The following is a 25,400-nucleotide window of genomic DNA, read 5'->3' as shown; positions in this document are numbered from 1 at the left end:
AATATAAAACAATTGCTGGTCGATCCTTTAATGACAAGTTTTCGGGAGAATCGGAAAACTAACAGATTTTTAGTAGGAATTTATTATTGATGTAGATTTTCAAGTCCTTCAAAAGAAACCAAGGTACATAGAAAGTCGAGTTCAATTGCTAATTATTCAAAACATGGGACAAAAGGAAGTAGTCCTAAGATAAATACTTGTGCTTCTCGTAGGTAGCACCAAAGTGAAAATTAAGGTACCAGTTGGTTCTGAATTGCCTTCACTTAACATGCTTGGTGAAAATTTCCAACAAGTCCTTGTGAGCCTCCTCTGCACGCTTATTAGCCGCTTCATCTTGAACATCATACCTGACGGTCCAACCATGTGCGACTCCAGGAAATATCTTCACAAAGGAATCAATCTGGACATAATGAAACATCATTAATTTGAAGTGAAAACCGAAAAGCGTTAACCATTGACGACAATCACAAACTGATCTCAAAGACGGGAAATGCAAAAAGCGTAGTAGGAACATGGGCAATTCGATAAGGAAGCAAAGGAAAATGCAGAAGACATGTTGGAAATTGGTGTGATGGAGAATGTTTGTACCTCGGCCTTTGCGCTTAAAACCTCCTCAAATTGTTTCACAAGCTCTGGAGGCGACACCTGATCAATCTCAGCTCCAAGTATGGCAATTGGAACCTTGACCTCTGAAAGCATTTAAAACCATTGACACCGTTAAGTTTATCTTAACATATTCATATGTTTACGTTAATAACATTTTGTTTGACATTGCAGTGGAGATGCTCTAAAATACTTAATAGCTGGAATCGAACCTTTGATATCATCTAGAGTGACGAAGGAAGGATGTAAGAGCACAGCAGCTTGAATAAAGTTGGTGAACTTTGCAACTTCAACTACAACCTTTGCTGAGAACAGGATTTATCTGAGTCAGCTTAGTCAACAAATTGCTATAGGTGTTTAATTAAGTCGCTGATTGAACTTGAACAATTTTCGACTCAACCAACAACAACCCTTCGAAAAGAAATTCCAGAGCAATGAAACAAAGAAGTGTTTGAATAATAAACTTACCGCCCCAACAAAAGCCAGCAGCACCTATCGCAGAAAATCCTTTGCTTTTTAAGTCTTCTATGACTGGTTTTGCTTCTTCAAATCCCTTATCCTGTCAAACCAAGTAAAAGGCTTCAAGCTACGAGATTTCAACATGAATATGTAATCAATAATAATTAGAAACTCAACCAAAAATACCAATAAAACAGATATAATGCTAGGCCGGCAACTTTTAGAAAACTTCATCATTTACATTTTCAGCAGCAAACTTCCAAAATGAACTCGGACTCGTCTTTAAAGAAAGCTGATTTATACCAAAGACGACTGAAAAACGAATTTTTGATTAAAATTAAGCAAAAACATAAAGTATCATATAAGAGATTCTCAACCAACCGTTCCGTGGTCTTGTAACCAAATTCCTAGCCCGCTAAAATCCTCAGACACATATGGATCGCCATGTAAGAAGTCGGGAACAGCCACAAAGAATCCAGCAGCTGCAAGCTTGTCGGCCAGCTTCCTTTACACCAGACAAGCAACTGCTATTAGTTTCCAAGAGAGAATACAGCAATATAACAATATATATATATATATATATATATATGTGGAAGAGTTATCAATGGTTACGTTTCAAGGAAGGCGCTAAATGCCTTAAGTATCAACTGGAATCACCCCTTCCTTGCATTATACCTTATTGAATTTGACATTCTAAATTGACAGAATTTATATTCCAAAAACTTATCCAGGCAGATTAAGGAAAACCAAGAAATGTTTCTGCAGAAAACAGGTATAGAAAATCCATATACCTCAAGTTTGGAGCTTCAAATCCTGCAATAATTTGAAACATTTAAAGTTTAGAAGATGGTAGTGGTGATAAAAGTAAACCAGAAAAAAGAAAATATCCACAATCGTTATTTTTCGCTTATTTCATATAAATTCCCGCACTTGTTTCAACGAAATTCCAAAAATCCCCAGTTGGGGAATAAGAAGCTCAAAAGGCAGGCAGAAATCTAACTCCTAAAGAAACGTTATCAATAGCACCCATCAAGTGAATATGACGAAGTCTTCAAATCATAAACAGAAAAAGAGCATTTTTTATTTATTTATTTTTATAGAACAGAACCAGCTAATCAAATTATCAAAGACCCAAATTTTTTTTTCTCCGAAAAAAATAAAACAAGAACACGCATGTATATTTCGAGAGGGGAAAACTAAAAGGACCTATTAATCTTCACAACCCAAAATCAAAAACCAGCAAGAGAAAAAAAGAAATTTTACTGAAATCCAGGTAAAAAACAAGTACCATAAATATCAGATATAAGAAGAACCGCAAGCTTGGAATTTGGAGAGCCAGTGACATAGGAGTCTAAACCACCAAGCTTCTCAACATGCCCTGCTCCACTGCTTGGGTTTAGAGTTGGAGGATTTGAGCAACACTGACAACCTGACATTCTTCTTCACTCACACACACACTCTCTCTCTCTAGAAAAAAGCAAAGTCACAAACTCACAAAGTGATTATCTGGGCACTTGAGAAGATGTGATTTGAATCATCATTTCTGATTTATTATAATATTTTTTTTTATAAAAAATACACATAAATTAAAAATAATTTTATACTATAATTTTAAATTCATGAATCAAAATCCACTTAAAAGATTTAATTTGTGTGCTTATGAATTGGAGAAAGCGATAGATCCACAAATGTCTCAAAGTAAAACAAAACAAAAAAAAAAAGGGAAAAAAAGATTAAAAAAAAAATGGCGGATTTCTGGAGAAAATAATAAATATTGTGGGCTTGGCGATTTTCAAGTTTTTCTTAATGGTAGTTGACCGTTAGTTTTCTCCACATTTTTTAGTATTTTGCACATTTGCACCCTGAATTTATAAGGGTACGGTAATTTACCCTCTAACTTTCTATTTTTGACAATTGATCCCTCAAATTTGTAAAAAAATTGCAATGTATCCTATTTTATCATGTTTGCTCTGATTTTTTTATTTAAGAGACTGAGAGTCGGAGAATTAATAAATTTGTGTTACGATTTGAAATAGAATATTAAAATATTCCGTCGAATGTGCTCTTTTTTCATCAAAATGGGACACAATGCAATTGTTTTACAAGTTGGACCGAGGGTAAATTGCCAAAATCAGAAGTTTAATGGGCAAGTTTCCAAACTATTATAAGTTCAGAGTGAAAATATGCAAATAACTCCTTTTCTAGTGTTACTTTAAATTTTGTGGTGAAGAATGGACCACGTTACACCAATAGTGGAAATATCGTATGTGGAACCTAATAAGAAAGCAATATGAAATGTCGAGAAATTCTGACTAAATCTAAGAGAAATTTTTCTGAAGAAACTAGTCTATTCTTGTTATTTTAATGTTGTGCGTGGAGTTTTCAAAGGATATCTCTTGAATTTAGTAATTCAATTTAAGATTATTAAGCAATTACTGTCTAGTATTTATTAAAAGCTACAGAACTGTTTTCAAAGGGAAGATACTAAACGGTCGAGTAAAAAAGATGGCAATTTCACCCAAAACAAAACCTGAAAAAATTTAAAATTACTTGAATAGTATCTTTTCTTTTCTTTTTTTAATTATAAAATGGCTGGTTTGAATAATAGAAAATTTTTCTCAAGATGTTGCTACTCTTTTTAGTTTCTTCTTCCTTTTATAAGTGGCAAAAAAAAAAAAAAAAACTAGTGTATTTCTGTTATTTTAATGTTGTACGTTGCGTTTTCAATATCTCTTGAATTTCGTAATTCGATTTAAGAGTATTAAGCAATTACTGTCTTTAATTTTATCAACTTGAGGCAAGGCTTTTAATCTACATCCGTTCCCAAACTTAAAAAAGACATTTATTAGTTAATTATAATTAATGTTATAATTGGCCAAGTTTGTTGGTGGGTATGTATACTCAATTGTGCCCTTCCAGCATATAAAAATAATATAGAAAAAAAAGAAAAACAAACTCAGTTGTGGCCTGAAAAGAATCTAAAATTGGTCAATTGCCTCAAATTCAAGATATAATTTCCTGTTCAGTTTTATTTTATTTTTTAAAGAGACATTTCCTATTCAGTTGTTTTCGTTTTGTACTAGACTGAATTGGCGATTACATTGCTGCTTGTCATTCAAAACTCTTTAAAGAAGAATAATTGTCAAGACTAGTATGAAAAGCTACAGAAATGCTTTACATATCATTTCAGTAAAACTTATTCTGGTATGGCCATTATTGTGACAATTTTACACGATATAGAAAATGGATCAGTGGTGTCCTCAAATCCCCGACTCGGTAGCCACTTGAAAATCTATTGAGACCACGGGGGTGCGGAATTTCACTTGACATATTTCTTAAACCAATTTAACATGTCCAAATGAGCTTCTTCGGCATTCTTGACAGCTGATTGCTCTTCATCATTGTACCTCACAGTCCAACCATGACCCACCCCGGGGAATATCTTCACAAAGCTATCAAACTGGACAAATGCATTTGGTAAGGATGAGTCTAATTTTCAATTCAGAGGCAAAGAGAGTCACTTTCAAAGATCACTCATGAATTTTGTGGAAGGAGAATCTATGGAAAAGTCACTTTCTAATCTCCTTTCCCCATTGGAATAGGCCGACTCTTTTGATCAAAACTTATCTTGTTCCATCAAGTTCCCAAGAGTTGATTATCTTCTTTTTTTTTTTTTTTTTTTGTTGTTGTTCCTTACCTCGGATTTAGCTGACAAAATCTCTCCAAAATGTTTCAATTCCTCTGCTGGTGCAAGATGGTCAAACTCAGCTCCCAGTATAGCGATGTGAACTTTTACTTCTGAAAGACCACTCAATGTTAGCACCAAAATTTTTAGCATGATGATGGAACATGGAAAAAAAAAAAAAACCAAAAACACTTACTATTAATTTCTTCATATGTTAGCCTTCCAGGATGCAGCACAACCGCAGCTTGAATGTCGGTAGAACTCGCTAATTTAACCGCGACCCACCCTGAACCAATCCGAGAGAGAGAGAGAATTTTATTGGTCACTCCTACTCTAAGTAATTCTCTATGAAAGAGTTCTTGAGATATAAATGTGGAAGCAGAATTTGTCTACCTCCCCAGCAAAATCCTGCAGCTCCTATGGCAGAAACGCCCTTACTCTTTAAAGCAGCAACCACTTGTTTCGCATCTTCATACCCTTTATCCTACAAGTCAAGAACCTACTAAATTGAGCTTAAACCAGTCCAAAAACAAAAGGGCTTCATTCAAATATAAATTGATTCATGCCTCGTTCATTTCACCGATTTGAGTTTTCAATTTCAGTTTTGCTACAGTTAAAAGCTCTCAGAAACAATCATATCTAACTTTTTTGTTACAGTTAAAGGTTCTCACATAAAATCACATCTTAACTCGAATTAGCGAATTAAATGAGGCCTCAATTTTTATGTTCTCGTTAGATCCCAAAGAAGGAAATGTTTCTTTTTGTATGTAAATGGTCTGTTCTTGTGAATTGAAAACTAGCAGAAATAGTTTCCAAACCTAATCATTCTCTCTTGGTTCTTTGATAGTCATTTACAGGTGCTTAATTCCAAAAGAGATTTTATCTGCATCGTTTAAAGAAAAGTAACAAACCTGGAAAGGAAAGTAAAACTAACCGCGTTATGAGCTTTCAACCACAAATCGCGATCAAATTGAGGGTTGCTAGGATCAGCAGGGTCACCATACAAAAAATCAGGAGCCACCACCAAAAATTGACCAGCTTCCGCAACTTTATCCGCGAGTTTCCTTTACATAAGTTAAATGAAAATTTTCATTATGGTTGCGTTTTGTATGAGGGTTTTAAAACCAGAACCATGATTCTAATTTAAACATTTGTTTGTTTATAAAAAGTAAAAAAAAATGTTCTTAAAAATCAATATTTGATGGTTCTAGTTTAAAATTTGAATCCTGATGTGATGTTTTAAACCAAAATCACTTTTAAAAATAAAATCACCTCCTCCTTGATTTTAGATGGTTCAAACCTCTAGTACTGATTCTGGTTCTAGAACTATAGTTTTGACCCTAAGTTCAAATTATAAATCATAGTTCTAATTCTAAAACTAAAACTACTATGATTTAAATTCTCATACCAAACACAATCTACGTGTGACTACATTTGGATTGTGTTAGAGATGTTTTATTTCAGTATTCAGGAGAAAATCCTACATTAATTTAGAAGCGGGCTAATTAAGCACTAAATTAGCAGTTTCACATCCGGTAGTCCACAGATATATTATAGTTTTATGAACCTTCTGTTCTCTCTAATATAGCCTTAATTCTTTTTCTCCAATTACAGAGTAAATTGAAGTTTCATCTAACAAAAGAAAAAGAACAAAGCCAGGCATTTTCGAGTCTAACGCCCAATTTTGGGTATTCTAGAGTGAATCATGTTCAAAAACACTTTCTCAAGAAAAGTTAAAAAAACAAACAACAACACCAACAAACTTTAATTCCAACTCAAAAAAAGTTAAAAAGACGAAAAAAATACCTAAATTTTGGAGCTTCATATCCTGCATTTCATATCAAACAAAAAGGGTTTCAGTGTTACTTGTGGACATTTAAAAATAGAAAATAAATAAACTAGTCTGACAGACTTTCTCCAAATTTGAGTTTTCTTGTTGCAAAACATACCCCAAATAAAATAAAATAAAATAAACCCACTAAATATATAAAGACAAAAACGGGAAGTTTTACCAAAAGCATCGGAGGCAAGAAGGATTGCCCTGTTGGAATCATGGGGCCCAGTGATGTATGTTTTGAGGCCACCAAGATGTTGGACAGATCCCAATCCAGATGTTGAGGAGCTGAAGTTTGGTGGATTCTCAAAGCACTGAGAACTTGACATGATAATCTCCAAAGATTGTGGAACTGGAATCAATCTAGTACTATACTAGATTACTTGGTTCAGAGATTGAAGTACAATAATTTGTCATACAGATATGGATGGCATCGAAAGAGTTAAAAGGAGGTTTTTATCGTCGTGGAGAACAAAAACTTGCGTCACTCCTTACGTCACAGGCGTTGGAGCCTCGTACAGCTTGCTCTGGCCGGTAAAATAAAAAATAAAAAATAAAAAAAACAAATTCCATGTCCGTCTGACTCTGAAGTCTGACCAATGTGATATCATGTTGTCCAAACGAGGATTTCTCTGCATCAGACATAAAGTGTGGGTCCCATCTAATGGGATGGGTTGTGGGACTCACACTCCTCAATAATTTTGTGTTTATTTTATTAATTTAAATTTAAATTTTAAATTTTATTATAATAAATTTTTTAAAAAAATAATCACATTTAATTTTTTAATTATAATAAAATTTTTTTATATAAAATCATATCTCAATTTAAATTAAAAATTTAAATTAATAAACTAAACGTGTCTTATATCAATTCGTTTTTCTTTCATAAATTATAATAAACTGCTTAGAAAAAGTTATTATTATTTTTATATTATTTTGTATTATGCATACATCGAGTGTTTACGCTCGTTAAATAAAGCCTGATCATACTTTCGGTGCCTATTAAGCTAATTAGCAATGATAGTTGAGTTGTGATAGAGCATTAGATATATTTTAAGTATTTGTGTTTGTGACGCTTGTCACTTTAAAGATTGAGATTTATGGTGGTTTGTTTCATATATTCAAACTTAAATTATTAATTCTGTTATAGTATTTTTTTTTAAAAAAATTTAAATTTTAAACATTAAAATAAAAAATTAAGATTTAAATATATCTTTTAAATGAACCCTTAGAGTTCGAATAGTCACTTTTAAGTTAAAAAGAATAAAGAATAAATTTTAATATACATGTGACTATACTCATTTGAATATGTATATGTATGTATAATTTGGGTAAATTTTTTGTGTAGCACTAATTGAAAAAAAATTACATTTGATGTATAACATTAATGTTTTTTTTTTTTTTTGGAAGCGGATGTGACCTAAAAGAAGGTATAAATTATGGTAATTATTGAAAATACATTGAAGTCCAATAGGCAAAATGACTCGTCTGAAACTGAAAAATAAACATAAACTTTGGTAATCTCATAAAGCACCGGTAATGCCTACAAAAGTCAAAATTACAAAGCCCTCACATTTAACCCAAAAAAAAAAAAGAAAAACTCTAAGCTTCAAGCAAGTGGTTGATCTTGAGGAATGGACCACATTAGTCCAATGGTAATATCATTTGTGGAACCTGATAAGAAAACAATATTCACTTGGAGAAAGCAATATCCAATAAAAATTTGGCAAAAGATGTTACTAGTCTTATTAGTTTTTTTTTTTCCTTCTTTCTTTTTAAAGTGGAAAAAATGAGAATTTATCGTGAATAACAGATTTTTAAAACTAAATTAAGTAAATAGCATATTTTAAAACTATTTAAAATAAATAATAATTTATTGTATAAACGATTCATTTATGCCTAGTAAAAAATAACTTACGTGGTAAAAAATCTTAAAAAATCTTTATTTACGTGAAAAAAGATCTTTTTACCAATCTTAAAAAGAAAACTTACGTGAAATTTTTTTATCAGTCATAAACTGCTATTTACTTCTATTATTTTCAAAGTTTACTATTTACTTAATTTAGTTTCATAAATCTGCTATGTACTACGTCGTTGTCCTGAAAAAGAAAATACTAGTGTATTACTATTATTTTAATGTCGTATGTTGAGTTTTCAATGTAAGGATATATCTTTAATATGGCATTTCAATTGAACAGTTTTTAAGAAATTGCTGTTTTTAATTTAATCAACTTTTTTTTTTGTAAAATTCAAAATTTTCAACTTTAGGCAAAGCTTTTTTTTTTTTTTCCCCCTACATCAATTTTCAACTTAAAAAGACATTTGAAAAGGATACCACATCGATCCACAGCCTCAAGTTCAAGATATTTCCTACAACCCTCTCTTTTTCTTTTTTTTTTTCTTTTCAAGTGTAGTCACAATTATTATTAATACTTTTAGGATAAACTGGTGAGTATAGTCACATATAAAAAACTAAGGTACATAGAAAGTCACTTTCAAAGATCAATGGAAAAGTGAATTTTGTGGAAGGAGAATCAATGAAAAAGTCATTTTGTATTATCTTTTCTCTATAGGCATACTTTGACTATTTTGATAGAAACTTGTCTTTGGTTCTATCAAGTTCCTAACAGTTGATGATGATTCTTTCTCTTTTTTTTTTTTTTCACTACAACATTCGAGTCCTTTAGCGATGAACCTTGTCGTGCTAAACGTTATTTCCACGACGACTAGTCGTCACAAAAGATACAAGTCGTTTCATATTTATGTGTAATATTTAGGGACGAAATCAAAGAAACTTTAGAGACGACATGTCGTCACAAAAAGGTAAGTCATAACAGTCAACCTTTTAGCGGCGACATGTCATCACTATAAATTATTGGCGCCAATTGAAAAAAATGTGTGAAAAAAGTGCGCCGGTTGGCTTACTTTTAGCGATGACAATATCCGTCGCTAAAAGTGGTGAAACTTTCACAAGTTTTTGGTCAACGTTTTAGTGATGATATTTTCAACACTAAAGGTGGTCAAAAAATATTTTGGTGGACAGACACAATTTCCTGAAAATTTTGGCGGAGAAACGAAATTTTTTTTACCTTTGTCGTCGTTAAAAGTTTGCTCAGACACATCAGAAATTTTAATGACGTGGCACTTATTCCACGACGAAATTTTTTTGTGAATTTGTAGAAATTGGTAATTTGTTGTAATTTGTAATTTGACGAAATTTTAATTTTTTTTAATTTTTTGTTGTAATTTGTAGAAATTAGTAATGTTGTTGTTGTTTTTGTGAATGTTGTTATTGTTGTTGTTGGTGGTGTTATTTTGGTTCGATTAGATAAAAAAGTAATTTTAATTGTAGATGAAAATTGTTAATTGTGATGTTGTTTATGTGAATTTCTTGATGTTAAATTTAAATTGTTAATGGTTGTTGATTAGGTTATGGTTTTAGGTGATTTTAGTTTCCTTTTTTATGTTAGAAATGAAATTGATGGTGAATTTGATTTAAGGTTATGTTAGTAATGAAATTGATTTTGAGATTGATGTTAGGTTACGTGATTTTGGTATTTTCTTTTTGTTAGTAAGGAAAATATTTCTAAATAATATAAAGCATTGATATTTACATTAAAGTGGAATAAAAATATAAAATTATAACAAAATAATTAAAGAAATTAGAACAAATTAGTTAGTAAAGACTTGTTATTTACATTAAAATGAAAAAACTATAACAAAATAAAAAGTAAAGAATTTATATTTACATTAAAGAGGACGAAAAATAAAATATTAAAAAAATAGAAATGCTATTTACATTAAAATTGAATAAGAAATAATAAATTAGAAGAAACAATTGATGTAATTATTGAATAAGAATAAAATAATTGATATTAAAAATATTAAGAAATAAATTTAAAAAGAAAGTAAAGAATTGATATTTACATTGAAAATGAGTTAAAAATAAAATGTGAAATAATAAATAAAAATAATCTAATAACAAATAAAAGAATAAATTTAATAACACAAATTGTAACTTTAATTTACTAACTTTAATTTCTTACGTGATTGTTCTGTGGTTTTGTTCAAGTGCAAGTTGTTTGACACGCGACTCAAGAGAAGACGGATAAAAGAACACAAAATAAAATTAGCATTTATGTCAATGCTTCGTGGTACGAAAATGACCCTTTCATTCTGGCAACTCAGGCACAACAAGTGTTCTATTTTGACGACTCATTCAACAGTGAGAGTTGAAAAGTTGTTGAACACTTTGGTTATCGACATATTTGGGATATTCCGGATGAAGAAGTGAATGATGCTGCAGTAATGCAAGAGAACAACTCAGCTAATTTTAAGTTGAATGTTGAGATTCATGAGTTTATTAGACTGACCTTTAATCAACCAAGCGTCAGCGGCGCTGAAGTTGTCCATGATGTTAAAGCTCTACTAGTTGACAAGTCAACTGAAGAATTGGAATTCATTCATGACGATGAAATCATTGACGATACACTAGAAGATTATGAAGAACAAGCTGTCTTGGATGAAGAAGAAGATTAGGATGACACCGAACTAACCAATGCTAGCATTGACATTATTAGTGATGATGAATAAACCTATTGTACAAAGCTTATCTTTGCATATTTTTCCATATTGTTCAACCAGCGTTTATTTTTATTTATGTATGATTTTTTTGTAATTCCTAATGTTTTAGGACTTAGACATGGATTCTGAACCTGTAGCTACCTTTGCTGGCTCGGCGGGAGGATCAAAGCCACCACATGATTGAGCTCTGAGACTTCCCTCCCACTGTGAGTCAGGCATAAATAACAACTCTATCATTATCATATTAGAGGACGTTTAATTGATGGATTCAGAATCATGATTCAGAATCATTCTCGATTTACGTGTATTTTTTGTGAGAAAAAATACTGTAGCGAGTCACGAATCATGATTCGAACCATGACACGAATTCTTAAACCAAACGCTTCGTAAGTGAATTGAATTTTTTGTCATTTACTAATGTTTGTCTTCTTGTTGAAAATAGCAGCTCCCCCTGCTTGGCGCCGTAGAGGACAAGGTAAATGGGAGAAAACTCGTGGGATTGATATTCAAAATGTGGTCAGCAAAGAGGGGAAGCTTACCGTCCAATTTGATAAAGACGGTAAGATGTGGAAGGCCTTAGGCGGTAATGGCATGATCTTTGAGACAGCCATTGGAATCGACGTGAGGGATGTCCTGCCACCGTACCTACACACCTGGGCATCCGGTGGTAAGCGGACCATGGAGAAAATTGGTAACAAATTAAAGTCATGGTTCAACATTCCCTTGGATCCAGAGCACACAACGGTCACTGAGCGGGAGGCAAAAAAAATGCTTCCGAGATTAGAAAACAGATTTGTATGACCATTTCAAAAAGGTTGGAGGTAAGGAGAACATTCAGCTCGCCAAACGCTAGCGTCCCGCAATGGTCAGCATTGATCAAGCATGGCAAAGGTGTTGCGACCGATTCGTTTCAGAAGCCTTTTTGGTATTTCTCTGTCATTTACTTTTTTCTTTCTACCTTACTTTATATTTAACATGATTGATAAATTTAAAATTGTTAACTTATTATGTTTGTATCTTTTTATGTTAAAGAGAAAGTTGGAAACAAACTCGAAGAACAGATAAACAAATAAAAGCAAAGGGATCCACTTATCAAGGATCCGCATCATTCACCTAGCACTGCATTAAGTACATAAGTTTGAAACATAAAGTTTTTTTTTCATTTAATTACATATTCACAATTCATTTTTTAAAATTTTTAAATTAATCTGTGTCACAGGGGAGAGATCGGGTAGAAAAATTTCGGCAAACGCACTACCGTGAGGGGCACGGATGGGCCAGCGATGAGGCTGAGGCCGAATTTGTAAGTTAAAGAATCATGTCTCATGTCTTTATATAATTTTTTTCTACAACACTTTATTGACACATATTATGTTTTTTTAACGATGTCTAGCATGAGATGGAGCGTCGCTACCATCTGGCCACGCAGGAGGGTAAGGATATGGATGAGGGTTCATCATCCGCAATATTAACTCGGGAGAAGATAGTGGCAGATGTCCTCGGAGAGCGACGAGGATATAGGAAGGGAATTGACCCGATGCTATCTCGAAGGAACATAATTCAAATCCCTCAGCAGCCGCAGGCTAATTATGAGGAGCTCGGTGATTGGTTTCAGCAGATCTACAACAAACTCAACCAAGCAAACATCAATATCCCTCACCCGCCAAGCGCGTTCTGACCACCACCCCCACCGCTGGCCGACAATGAGGATGACGACGACGCCGTCACCACAGATTTAGGGACCCATTAGACAGCTTTGTTCTTGTTGTTAGAGACCACTTATTTTATTTTATTATATTACATATAATATTTTTCTTCATGTTCAGTATGTTAGTTGAACTTGTAATACTCTTACTTTTGACTTATGTTTAGTATTCGCTTTTTATTAATTTTTATCGTATTTGATTATTTGTTAATTTAATTTATTATATTATATTTTATTATTACAAAACAATTTTTATTAATCATTTCAGATCAGATTTAATTATTAAAATTAACAAATAAACAACAATTTTTAAAAAAATATAATTATTTAAAATATAATTTCTAAACTTTTAACGACAACATGAGTCGTCACTAAAAGTAAAATTTTTTCAAAAAAAATTGAAAAATTAACAATTTATAGTGACGGCAATTTTAAAATAGTCGTCGTTATAAGGATACATTCAGTGGCGACAATATTAAATATTATCGTCGCTACATATTATAAACGATTATCCTGACGAATTTCTAACAACTTTTCAACAACTATGGTACATTTTTACAGCGACTACTTTTTCACGCTGAATGAGCCGTTTTAACGACGACAATATTGTTGTCGCTAAAAGTCGCTTTAGCGATGTGTTGGTAGCGATGCCTATGTGGCGATGAAATGTCGTCGCTAAAAAATTTGTAGCGACGAGATTGCCTCTTTTATGTCATCGCTGAAAACTAATTTTCCTGTAGTGTTTTTTCCTTTTGTTCCTTACCTTGATTTAGCTAATAAGATCTCTCCAACATATTTTGCTTGCTCTGGGGGTGCAGGCGAAGCTTTCTCAATCTCATACCTCAATGTGGCATGTTAACTTTTTCTTCTGAAAGAGTTCAATATAGAAAATAAAACTATTGGGAGAATTTACAAACTAACATAACCTAATGAGGAGTTTATTATTGATAATGCTGTCCAGATCCTTCACCATACACACATATACAAACCTGAAACTCTTAAACATTAAACAATACCCAAGTCCTTCAAACAAAACTAAGGTACATAGAAAGTCTGGCTATTTATTCGAAACATGGGTGCCAAAGGAAGTAGTCCATTAGATCCATACCTGCGCTTCTCATAGGTAACAATATCCAGTTCGTTATGAAGGCCTTCACTTAACATGCTTGGTAAAAAATTCCAACAAGTCATTGTGAGACTCCTCTGCGGTCTTACGAGCTGCTTCATCAGACGGCCTGATGGTCCAACCATGCTCGACTCCCGGATATATCTTCACAAAGGAATCAATCTGTACATAACGAAGCATCATTGATTTGAAGTGAAAACCGAAAAGCATTAGCAATCGATGAGAACCACAAACAAATCTCAATCAGAGCCAAAAAAAAAAAAAAAAAAGGCACACTGGGGAGAATTGGCGTCTGTGATGAACATGAACAGTTCGGTAAAGACGCAGAGGAAAATGTGGAGAACATGTTGGAAACTAGGGTGATGAAAGATGTTCACACCTCAGGCTTTGCACTTAAGATCTTCTCAAATTGTTTCACGAGCTCTGGTGGAGATGCCTGGTCAAACTCAGCTCCAAGTATGGCAATTGAAACCTTAACCTCTGAAAGCATTTGAAACCATTGACACCGGAAAGTTCTCTAACTTAACATGCCCATATGTCGACGTTAATAACATACTTGAGAATATATGAATCTTGAAGTAAACAACTACAGTTTTAGTGAAAAAATTTGTAGAATGATATCTTCAAGTTGTTTCAAACACAATACGTGCCACCTACAGTGCGTTTTCACCAAGTATATGTCTAGGATCATCTCCAATGCAAATGCCAGTGGCAATTATAAATTTGGCACAAAAAAAAGAGTGAAAATGGCATATTCGATATCTTGTTCTATTTTGTACTCTAATGCATAATGATGTTTTACTGCTATATCTAATTTTTGTCAAAAATTTTTAAGCTCGAAACCTATAAAAGTAAACTTTTATGTAAACAATTTGAAAATGATGATATCATAATTAATGAAAAGATCAGCAAATCAACCAATATCAACCAAAAGTCAAAATTTAGTATATTCAGTACTTGTGGTGCCATGTATAGCATCTGCCACATTTTGCATTAGAGTGTGACTTTCCTACTCAAATGCTAAATTTGGCATTGACACTGCATTGAGATGTCTACACTCTAAAATACTCAAAAGTGGGAAGCATACCTTTTATATCATCTAGAGTGACTAAGGACGGATGTAAAAGCGCTCCAGCCTGGATGAAGTTGTTGAACTTTGCAAGTTCGGTTACAACCTTGGCTGAGAACAGGATTTATCTGAGTCAGCTTAATCAACAAATTGCTATATGTTTAATGAAGTCGTTGATTGAACTAGCAATTTTCAACTCAGCCAACAAGCATACAAAAGAAATTCCAGAACAATGAGACAAAGAAGCGTGTGAATACTAAACTTACCACCCCAACAAAGGCCAGCAGCACCTATTGCAGAAAATCCTTGGCTTTTTAAGTCTTCTATGACTGGTTTTGCTTCTTCAAATGCATTATCCTATCAAACCAAGTAAAAGGCTACTATGAGATTCGACATGAATATGTAATCAATAATAATTAGAAACTCAAGCAAAAAAAACCAATAAAACAGATATAATATTAGGCCGGCCACTTTTAGAAAACTTCTAATGAATTACAAATTTAGCAGTAAACTGCAAAAATGATCATTCAGACTCATCTTTAAAGAGAGCTGATTTATGTGAAAAATTTTCATAAAAGACAAATGAAAAACTAATATGTGGTGAAATTCAGCAACAACTTCAAGTATCACTTTAGAGATTATTGCCCCACAAAGCTCATTCACTTAAAACAGTTGAAGAATCTCAACCAACCGTTCCATGGTCATTTAACCAAATTCCTATCCTGCTAAAATCTTCAGAGTCATAGGGATCGCCATGTACAAAGTCGGGAACAGCCACAAAGAATCCAGCGGCCGCAATCTTGTCGGCCAGCTTCCTTTACGCCAGATAAGTAGCTGCCATTAGTTTCCAAGAGAGAATACAGCAATATAGAAATAATGATCATAATAATCATAATAATAAAGATGTTATGTTTCAAGGCCCATCTGAATTCCTATGTGTTAACTAGAATCATCCCTTAAATTGGCAAAGAATTTATATTCCGAAACTTTAATCCGGCAGATTAAGCAAAACCCAGAAATGTAGCAGCAGAAACCAGGTATAGAAAATCTGTACTACCTAAAGTTTGGAGCTTCATATCCTGCAACAATTGCATCAGTTAAAAGTTAGAAGATGGTAGTGCTGATCAAAGTAAAACAGATAAATTAATCCACACTCGTTATTTTCGCTTATTTCATATAAATTCCACTACTTGTTTCAAAGCAATTCCAAAAATCACAAGTTGGGAATAAGGTGCTCAAAAAGAAGGCAAAAATCTAACTCCCCAAGAAACGTTATCAATTGCACCCATCAAGTGAATATGACAAAGTCTTCAAATCATAAAGCAGAAAAAGAGGATTTTTTTTATTTTTTTATTTTTAGAGAATTTCTTTGATAGGACCCGTTCTTTTAACTATGTTGTTTTAACTATTGATTATGTTTTCAATAGATTTAACATAATCAATAGATTTGTGATTGTAGTACTTCTGTGTGGCCTGTATAGACACTCACAACAGTTAAAAATGTAGAATTTTTAACATTTAAAAATTTAGTTAAAAATTCTAAATTTTTAACTGGAACTACCGGTGGTTAAAAAGAACAAGTCTTACAGAGATGCTCCCTTATTTTCATAGAACAAAACTCGCTAATCAAATTATCAAAGACCTAATTTTTTTCTAAGAGAAAAATAAAACAAGAACATGCACGTAAATTTCTAGAGGGGAAAACTAAAAGGACCCATCAACCTTCACAGCCTAAAATTTAAACCCCACAAGAGAAAATAAAGTTTTACTGAAAAAAAAACAAAGTACCATAAATATCTGATATAAGAAGAACCGCAAGCTTGGAATTTGGAGAGCCAGTGACATAGGAGTCTAAACCACCAAGCTTCTCAACATGGCCTTCTCCACTACTTGGGTTTAGTGTTGGAGGGTTTGAGCAACACTGAGGACCTGACATTCTTCTTCACTCTTTTTTTTTATTATTTTTTTATTTTGCAGAACACAACAAAAGTTACAAACTCACTTTTGGGTCCGTTTATTTCGCTGATTCAAGTTTAGAATTCGAGTTTTGTTACAGTAAAAAACTCTCAGAAACAATCACATTTAACTTTTTTATTACAATAAAAAATTCTCACATAAAATCATATCTCAACTCAAATTACAAATTCAAATCAGCAAAATAAACGTACTAAGTGTCTATCTGGGTACTTGAGAAGATTTATTTATAGATTGCAAATTGGACAAAGGAATACATCCACATTACTTTCAAAGGAAAACAAAAAATAAAGTAAAAAAATACTTGTCGGCTTTCTACGGAAGATAATAAATAATGTTAGGGGGCCGGGGCTGGCGAGTTTCAAGTTTTTCTTAATGGTAGTTGACCGTCAGTTTCCTCCGCTGTTTTTTTTTTTTGGCACATTTCCCTGAACTTGTAGGGGTTTGGTAATTTATTTCTGAACCTCTAAGGGTTCGTTTGGTTAGAGAATTTAAACTATGTGATTTAAATTATTTTTGATTTATGTGTATATTTTATGAGAAAAAATACTACAGCGAATCATGAATTATGATTCGAATCAGGGGACGAATCCATCTACCAAACGCCCCCTAATTTTCATAATTTGCCCTTTTAATTTATAAAATAGGTGTAATGTGTCACATTTTATTAATTTTTTTCTTTTTTTTTTTAGATTTAAGGGGTTGAGAGTTTAAGAATGAGAGATTTGTGTTATAACTTGAATTGGGGTGTTAAAATTTTTTGTCGAACGTGTTTTTTTATCACTAATTTAACACAATCATCATTAAAATGAGACACATTATAATTGTTTTATAAGTTGGAGAATATATTTCGAAATTTAAAAGTCCAAGAAATAAGTTGCCGAACCACTATTAGTTTGCGAGGCAAATATGCAAATAACCTAGCTTGTTTTTTTTATAGTTAGACGAAATTTTTTGGTGAAGATGAACCACGCTACTCCAATGGAAATATCATTAGAGAAACTGATGCAGGATAACAAGTTAGACTAGATTAGAAATCTTTATTAGGTTACGATTTAATAATATTATTTTCAGTTTTATCTTTCTTATTTTAGTCGGCATAGTTTTAGAGTTTGAATTCAGCAAGGACTTTTTGTTGCATTCTATACAAACATCAGCACATACGTTGGAAGTTTTTTCTGTTCATATATTCTCAGTTCTTCTAAGAGTATAAATTTTTTATTAACTTGAGGCAAGGCATTAGTTTTATTAACTTGAGGCAAGGCTTTTAATCTACATCTAATTCAACCTTTAAAAGACATTTATCATTTAATCGCAATCAATGTTATAATAGGCCAAGTATGTTGGTGGGAAGGTATACTCAATTGTGCCATTCCAGCATTAAGAGAGAGAGAAAAAAAAAAGAAAAAAAGAAAGAAAGAGAGAGAGAGAGAGAGACTCAATTGTGGCCTGGAAAGGATCTAAAATTGGTCCATTGCCTCAAATTCAAGATATAATTTCCTGTTCAGTTTTATTTTATTTGTTTAAAAGATATTTCCTATTCAGTTGCTTTCTTTTTGTACTGGATTGAATTAGCGATTACATTGCTGCTTATCATTCAGATTTCTTTAAAGAAGAATAATTGTCAAGACTAGCATGGAAAGCTACAGAAATGCTTTACATATCATTTCAATAACTTATTCTGGTATGGCTAATATTGTGACAATTGTACACAACATAGGAAATGGATCAATGGTGTCCTCACGTCCCCAAAAATGGATCAGCGGTGTCCTCACGTCCCCGACTCAATGACCACTTGAAAATCTATTGAGACCATAGGGCTACAGAACTTCACTTGACATATTTCTTAAACCAATTTAACATGTCCAAATGAGCCTCTTCAGCACTCTTGACAGCTGCTTGCTCTTCATCATTGTACCTAACAGTCCAACCATGAGCCACCCCTTGGAATATCTTCACAGAGCTATCAAACTGGAAAAATTGCAATTGCTAAGAGTGAGGCTAATTTTCAATACAAAGGCAAAGTGGAAGTAACTATCAAAGATCACTCATGAATTTTAAGGCAGGAGAATCTAATGGAAAAGTCATTTTCAATTTTACATTCTGTTCCCCATAGGAATATTTTGACTGCTCTGATAAAAACTCATCTAGGTTCCAGCAAGTTCCTAAGATTTGATGATCTTCTTAAATTTTTTTTGTTCCTTACCTCGGATTTAGCCGATAAAATCTCTCCAAAATGTTTCACTTGCTCTGGCGGTGTAGCATTGTCAATCTCAGCTCCCAATATCGCAATGTGAACTTTTACTTCTGAAAGATGAGTTCAACGTTAGCACCAAAAAATTTTGGCATGAGAATGAAACATGATCGAAAAACTTACCATTAATCTCTTCATCTGTCAGCCAGCCAGGATGCAGCACAACCGCAGCTTGAATGTCGGTAGAACTCGCTAATTTCACCACAACGCACCCTGAAAAAATGCGAAGAGACACGATTTTGTTGGCTAAGCCTACTCTAAGTAGTTCTATGTGAAAGAGTCCTTGAGTTGAAAAAAAATTTGAAACCAGATTTTGCCTAACCTCCCCAGCAAAAACCCGCAGCTCCTACGGCAGAAACACCCTTACTCTTTAAAGAAGCAACCACTTGTTTAGCATCTTCATACCCTTTATCCTGCAAGTCAAGAACTTACTAAATTGAGCTTAAACCACTCCAAAAAGGAAAGGGCTTTATGAGTTTTGACGATTCTCTTTAGATCCCAAAGCAGTACATTTTGTTTTTCTTGAAGGTAAATGTTGTGTCATTATAAATCAAAACTAGCAGAAAAAAGTTTCCACATTGTCATTCTCTTGGTTCTTGAATAATCCTTTATAGGTGACTTCCTAAAGTGATTGTATCTGCATCTTGTAAAGAAAAGTAACTAACCTTGGGATGAGCTTTTGACCACGAATTGCGATCGATTTGAGGGTTACCAAGATCGAGAGGATCGCCGTAGAAAAAATCAGGAACTACAACCAAAAACTGACCAGCTTCCGCGACTTTATCCGCAAGTTTCCTTTACATAAAAAAAAAAAAAAGAAATTGCAAAATTTTATTTCAGTCTCTACATTTTGATTGATATTTAGTTGGCCTAGAGATTTTACATATCAGGATTCAGGAGAAAGTCCTCCATAGTTTAGGAAAGCTTAATGTAAGTTAAGCATACATTAGTTTAAAAGTGGGCTAATTAAGCACTAAATTGGCAATTTCACAGACATTAGAGTTTTGTGGACTTTCTGTTCTCTCCAATTGCCTCATTTTGTAACTATATATTTTGCAAAGGAAAAGGAAGTTCCATATACTAAGAACAAAACCAGACATTTATGAGTCTAAAGCCAATGAAATCCTATTTTGGGTATTCTATAGTAAATCAAGTTCAAAACCACTTCTCAAGAACAAAACCAGACATTTATGAGTCTAATGCCCATGAAATCCTATTTTGGGTATTCTAGATTAAAGCAAGTTCAAAACCACTTCTCAAGAACATAATCAGACAAAAGCAGACATTTATGAATCTAAAGCCCATGAAATCCTATTTTGGGTATTCTAGAGTACATCAAGTTCAAAACCACTTCTCAAGACAAGTTAAATCACAAGAAGAAAAATACCTTAATTTTGGAGCTTCATATCCTGCAATTCATATGAACAAAAAACCATTTTAAGTGTTTTTATTATTTTTTTTTATACTAAGAAACAGAAAAAGGAAAAAAAAAAAAAAAAAAAAAACAAAGCAAACAGAGAGAGACCAAAGGAAAAACCAAAAATATATGCACTCAAGAACCAAAAGTCAACACCCACTTTCAGACTTTCTCCAATTTTGAGTTTTCTTGTTGCAAACAATACATACCCCTCAAAAAAAAAAAAAAAAAAAGACAAAAAGACAATAATGAGAAGCTAAAAAGGTACCAAAAACATCGGAGACAAGAAGGATTGCCCGGTTGGAATCATGAGGACCGGTGATGTATGTTTTGAGGCCCCCAAGTTGTCGGACAGATCCCAATCCAGATGTTGAGGAGCTGAAGTTTGGTGGATTCTCAAAGCACTGAGAACTTGACATGATGATCTCCAAAGATTGTGGAACTGGAATCAATCTAGTACTAAACTAGATTACTTGGTTCAGATATTGAAGTACAAAGATATATCAGATGGCAGATAATTATGGCAACCCAAAAAAAAAGAACTGGATCAAGCTAGCCAATGCGTCACTTCTTACGTCACACACATTGGAGCCTCGCACAGCGCGCTCCGGCGAGTAAAATAAGGAAAAAAAAATTCCCTAGTATGTTTGACCAATGAGACATCAGTTCGTTTTTCTTTTATAAATGGAGAGTTTCTCTCGTGGGTTAGCGTATTGGTGGATCAATTTTTTAATTATTAAATTTAGTGTAAAATGGACATTTTTTGATATAAATTTAAAAATTATTGATTTAAGCTCCTTTATAATTTATAATATACTGCATAGAATAAATCGTTATTATTATTACATTATATATATATATAAATCAAATGCTTATGAGTTAACTAAAATATGATCATACTTTTGGTGGCTCATTAGCAATGGCAATGTTATGCAACTTAGGCCCCGTTCATTTCGTTAATTCGAGTTTAGAATTCGAGTTTTGCTACAGTAAAAAGTTCTCACATAAAATCACATCTCAACTCGAATTAAAAACTCGAATCAGCGAACTAAACGGGCCCTTATTATGTGAAGGTAGGAGAGCATTAGATATATTATATTTGGCATAATGTATGGTATGAAGTATCTATATTTATGTGGTTTCAGGCTTAGCGTAATGGTAGTCGGTAAATCCACACTTGTCTCCTATATTGAAATTTAGAGTTCGAATTCCTCACTTCGAGTTAAAAAGGAAAAGGGAAAAAAAAAAAAATATATATATATATATATATATTGTACACCTGGATATACTCATTTGAATATGTATCTGTATGTATAATTAGGGCAATTAATAGTATTTGACGTATAACATTGATTTGCACTCAAGTAGATGTAACCTAAAAGAAAGAATAAATTATGGTAATTATTGAAATTACAGAGAAGTGCACTAGGCAAAAATGACTCAAATGAAACTGATAAATAACATAAACTTTGGTAACCTCATAAAGTACCGGTATTACCTATAAAAGTCCAAATTACAAAGCTAACACGTTTAAAGGGAAAAAAAAATCACTAGGCTCTGTTTGATATAAGAGTTCAAACTAAGGTGATTTTTAGTTTTGAATTTGAAATTAGAACCATGATTCATAATTTTGAGTCCAAATCGTGGTTCTGAAACCAGAACAAAATCAGGAGTTTGAACCACCTAAAACTAAGGGAGGGGGTGGTTTTAGAATCAACGGTGATTCTGGTTTAAAACATCACATCATGATTCGAACATTAAATCAGAACCATCTAAACTAAACACTAATTATGTAGAGTCAAATCAGAACCACTTTTAACTTTTTATAAACAAATACTAGTTTGAACCAGAACTATGATTCCGGTTCTAGAACCCTTATACCAAACGTCAACTAAGCTTCAAGCAAGGGGTTGATCTTTAACCTTTTAGACCCACCACCACTGTGGTTAGTATGTGTGACAAGATTTTTGCATGACTTCCGATTGTGTCCTAACTCGCTGCAACGACTACACCTTATGCCTTTCTTAACTTCATAGGTAGATGAGATTTTTTGTTTCTTAGGCCTCCCAACAGCTTCACTTTGCTTCCGGTGTGCCTACTTTTGCTTGTTCTACATTAGTACACAAATCCTCTGGGTTACCCCTAAGCGCTACTCGTGCCAAATCACAAGCTCGCCAAGCTTTATTGTAACGCCATGCTTCACCCGCATATAGTCAACTATGTCACCAGGATCAATATTTTCCCCCACCATCATTTTTTATCTTCTCTTTTAACAAATTGACTAACAATGGCACTAGTTGCTTGTCGATGATCGGATTGGACAACATCAAGAGAACACGTGTGCTCGGAGACATACTTCCTGACCTTCCATAGCTCGGAACCCTTAAACCTAGATGCACAAACATACCAACCGCACTTCTCTTCCACGCAAACAACTACGAGAGTCCCGTTGTTGGATTTCTTCGTTTTGAACTCGAAATTGTTCTTCATCGCGATAAGATGGAGCGCCTTCTTCAACTCAAATTTGCTAGCAAACGTCAATCTCTCCTTTATGTCATAACCATCTGGTAAGTTACCAACATCCACATTTTCGATAAGCGCTGGCTGATCAACCTCGTCATCAATAGCACTGTTTTTCGTGGTTTTTTTTTGCGAAGAATCGATACTCTTCATGGTTGTCAAGTCTTCAGCATACTTAAAAACATGTTGAACTAAATTATCAACATTAGACACATTCTCATCATCACTTGTTGACATTGAGGCGATCAATGGACAACTACAATCCTTAACATCCTTCACCAAGTTGAGAAACCATCTAATGTCTTCATCGTTCTTTAACTCAATAACACTTTTTGTTGGAGGATTTTTGGTCTAGATTGTACATTAGATTGATCGGACGGTGATTATTGCCTAACAGTAAGTCCACACCTAATTTTTGAACCAACGAAGAAAATGAGATATCCGCATTGACCAACACTCCCTTCATCTTTGTAGTCAACATAGTTGTGTGACGCATCCCATTTTCCGTCATGAAAAATAATGATATAGACAATAACTTATAGACGTATGCTGGAAAAAAAAAATTAAAAACTACATAACAAGTACTAACAAATAAAAGATACATATAAACATGCAAATTTCCAGTGAGATAAATCATTTTGAAACCCCTAAAAACTATTAAAATTTGTGACAAACATCTAGTAGTATACATCACTTTTTTTTTTGGCTAGTATTATCTAGATAGTACTAAGATTCACACAATTGTGAGTTTATAAATTAGTAACGGGGTAAGTTTATAGTAATTTGGAAAGGAAAAGAGGCAGGGCATGTAGTTTTTTGGGATGTTTGTTTCAAGGGTTCGTCAGTGGTTCTTGATTCTTTACAGTATTTTTTTCTCACAAAAAATTTGAATTTCAAAAATTAGAATTATGAATCATGGTTCTGAACCCATAAACTAAACATCTCCCAAAATGTATTGAAAATCGGAAAGAGAGAGAGAGAGAGAGATTACAAGATAGTGATTTCTGAATGAAGGGAAGAGGAGTGAATATGTGGATGAAGGAAACAAAAGTGAATGTGGAGTTTGGTAATGTTTAGAACTGATGTGAGAATCTTGTGGAGTAATTCATGGGATGTTTGTTTTAAGTGCTCGTCTCTGGTTTTGAATCATGGTTCTTGGTTCTCTACAGTGCTTTTCTCTCACAAAAAAATTAAATTTTAAAAATCAGAATCATGAATCATGGTTCTGAATCCATGAATCAAACGTCCCATCAAAGTCGAAATGCAATTTAATTGTAATTTTTTTTCAGAACAATTGCAAATCAAAAATTGAAGGATTTGAATAGGAAATAATCCCACAAAATCGGAGAATAAGATCATACCATAGTTAGCACTACAAAAGAGTAAATTACAGATTTTACCCTATAAAAGTATAGAGTTTAAGATTTTTACCCTTTACTCTTAATTAATACTCTTTTAACTAATATAGTTGTTTAACTAAAGGGTGTTAATTAATAATAAGAGATAAAAATCTAAAACACATGCATTTTAATAAGTATTTGTCTCTTTTTCCTTAGCAAACTAAAAAGATTTATATTATTTGATTAAATACAGAATCACAATATTAGAAAAATAAGGAAAACAGAATCACAGTCTACTCTGTTGAATATATTGCAATTTTTGAGAATCATAATATTATGCAAACTTTTTTATATTTGAGAATTATATCATGTAATCTTGCCATTTATTGATGATCCAAAATAAAAAATTGCCATTTATTGAATTTATCGTTGTAGCTAAAAATTGTGAGTTTGTTCTTTTGAAGTGTGACTTGAGTGTAGTTTTTAAGTTGAATTTGAGTTATAACTCGAGTTTAAAGTTGTAACTTAAATAAAGTTAAATAAAGTTGAATAAAGTTGAAACTTAAAAGAACGTGAACTTAAATAAAGTTATAACTCAAGTTTAAACTTTTTCTAAATTTTGTTGTAAAAGAACACACCCTTGACTACAATGTTTAAAATTCAAATTTTAGCAAGTGACCTTTTCAATATATATATATATATATATATATTACTTTTTTTAGTAAATGGATGTATTCATCATTTATCGATAATAAAAAAGGCTGGATTTACTCATTAAGTATGAAATTTAATAATTAAATTAGCCAATAAATATTGTATTTATTTATTAA

At 32.9% G+C, this 25,400-nt stretch overlaps 4 protein-coding genes across 4 annotated transcripts; all 4 read right to left on the bottom strand.

The window, feature by feature from the left end:
• Window positions 1-47: 47 nt before the first annotated feature.
• LOC21393354 (endo-1,3;1,4-beta-D-glucanase) lies at window positions 48-2,639 on the bottom strand. The gene is made up of 7 exons (XM_010105141.2): window positions 2,351-2,639; window positions 1,854-1,875; window positions 1,444-1,567; window positions 1,072-1,162; window positions 816-908; window positions 589-689; window positions 48-400 (listed from the first exon to the last, which is right to left on the bottom strand). Exons 1-7 carry the CDS (start codon window positions 2,496-2,498, stop codon window positions 260-262), a joined length of 720 nt encoding a protein of 239 aa, XP_010103443.1. The 5' UTR covers window positions 2,499-2,639; the 3' UTR covers window positions 48-259.
• A 1,443-nt stretch (window positions 2,640-4,082) lies between these two features.
• Window positions 4,083-6,988, bottom strand: LOC21393353 (endo-1,3;1,4-beta-D-glucanase). The gene is made up of 7 exons (XM_010105140.2): window positions 6,760-6,988; window positions 6,554-6,575; window positions 5,682-5,811; window positions 5,141-5,231; window positions 4,944-5,033; window positions 4,760-4,860; window positions 4,083-4,522 (listed from the first exon to the last, which is right to left on the bottom strand). Exons 1-7 carry the CDS (start codon window positions 6,908-6,910, stop codon window positions 4,382-4,384), a joined length of 726 nt encoding a protein of 241 aa, XP_010103442.1. The 5' UTR covers window positions 6,911-6,988; the 3' UTR covers window positions 4,083-4,381.
• Window positions 6,989-13,831: 6,843 nt separating this feature from the next.
• LOC21393351 (endo-1,3;1,4-beta-D-glucanase) lies at window positions 13,832-17,001 on the bottom strand. The gene is made up of 7 exons (XM_010105138.2): window positions 16,854-17,001; window positions 16,123-16,144; window positions 15,757-15,880; window positions 15,332-15,422; window positions 15,084-15,176; window positions 14,376-14,476; window positions 13,832-14,158 (listed from the first exon to the last, which is right to left on the bottom strand). Exons 1-7 carry the CDS (start codon window positions 16,999-17,001, stop codon window positions 14,024-14,026), a joined length of 714 nt encoding a protein of 237 aa, XP_010103440.1. The 3' UTR covers window positions 13,832-14,023.
• A 1,541-nt stretch (window positions 17,002-18,542) lies between these two features.
• LOC21393350 (endo-1,3;1,4-beta-D-glucanase) lies at window positions 18,543-21,343 on the bottom strand. Its single transcript, XM_010105137.2, has 7 exons — window positions 20,979-21,343; window positions 20,681-20,702; window positions 19,959-20,088; window positions 19,616-19,706; window positions 19,417-19,506; window positions 19,246-19,346; window positions 18,543-19,010 (listed from the first exon to the last, which is right to left on the bottom strand). The coding sequence occupies exons 1-7, from the start codon at window positions 21,127-21,129 to the stop codon at window positions 18,870-18,872; spliced, it is 726 nt and encodes a 241-aa protein (XP_010103439.1). The 5' UTR covers window positions 21,130-21,343; the 3' UTR covers window positions 18,543-18,869.
• Between the last annotated feature and the right edge of the window lie 4,057 nt (window positions 21,344-25,400).

The sequence above is a fragment of the Morus notabilis genome, unplaced genomic scaffold (genome assembly GCF_000414095.1).
Source record: "Morus notabilis unplaced genomic scaffold, ASM41409v2 Scaffold605, whole genome shotgun sequence".
Lineage (NCBI taxonomy): Eukaryota > Viridiplantae > Streptophyta > Magnoliopsida > Rosales > Moraceae > Morus > Morus notabilis.
Note: the sequence above shows the minus strand (reverse complement) of the source record. Positions and strands in the feature narration are given on the sequence as shown.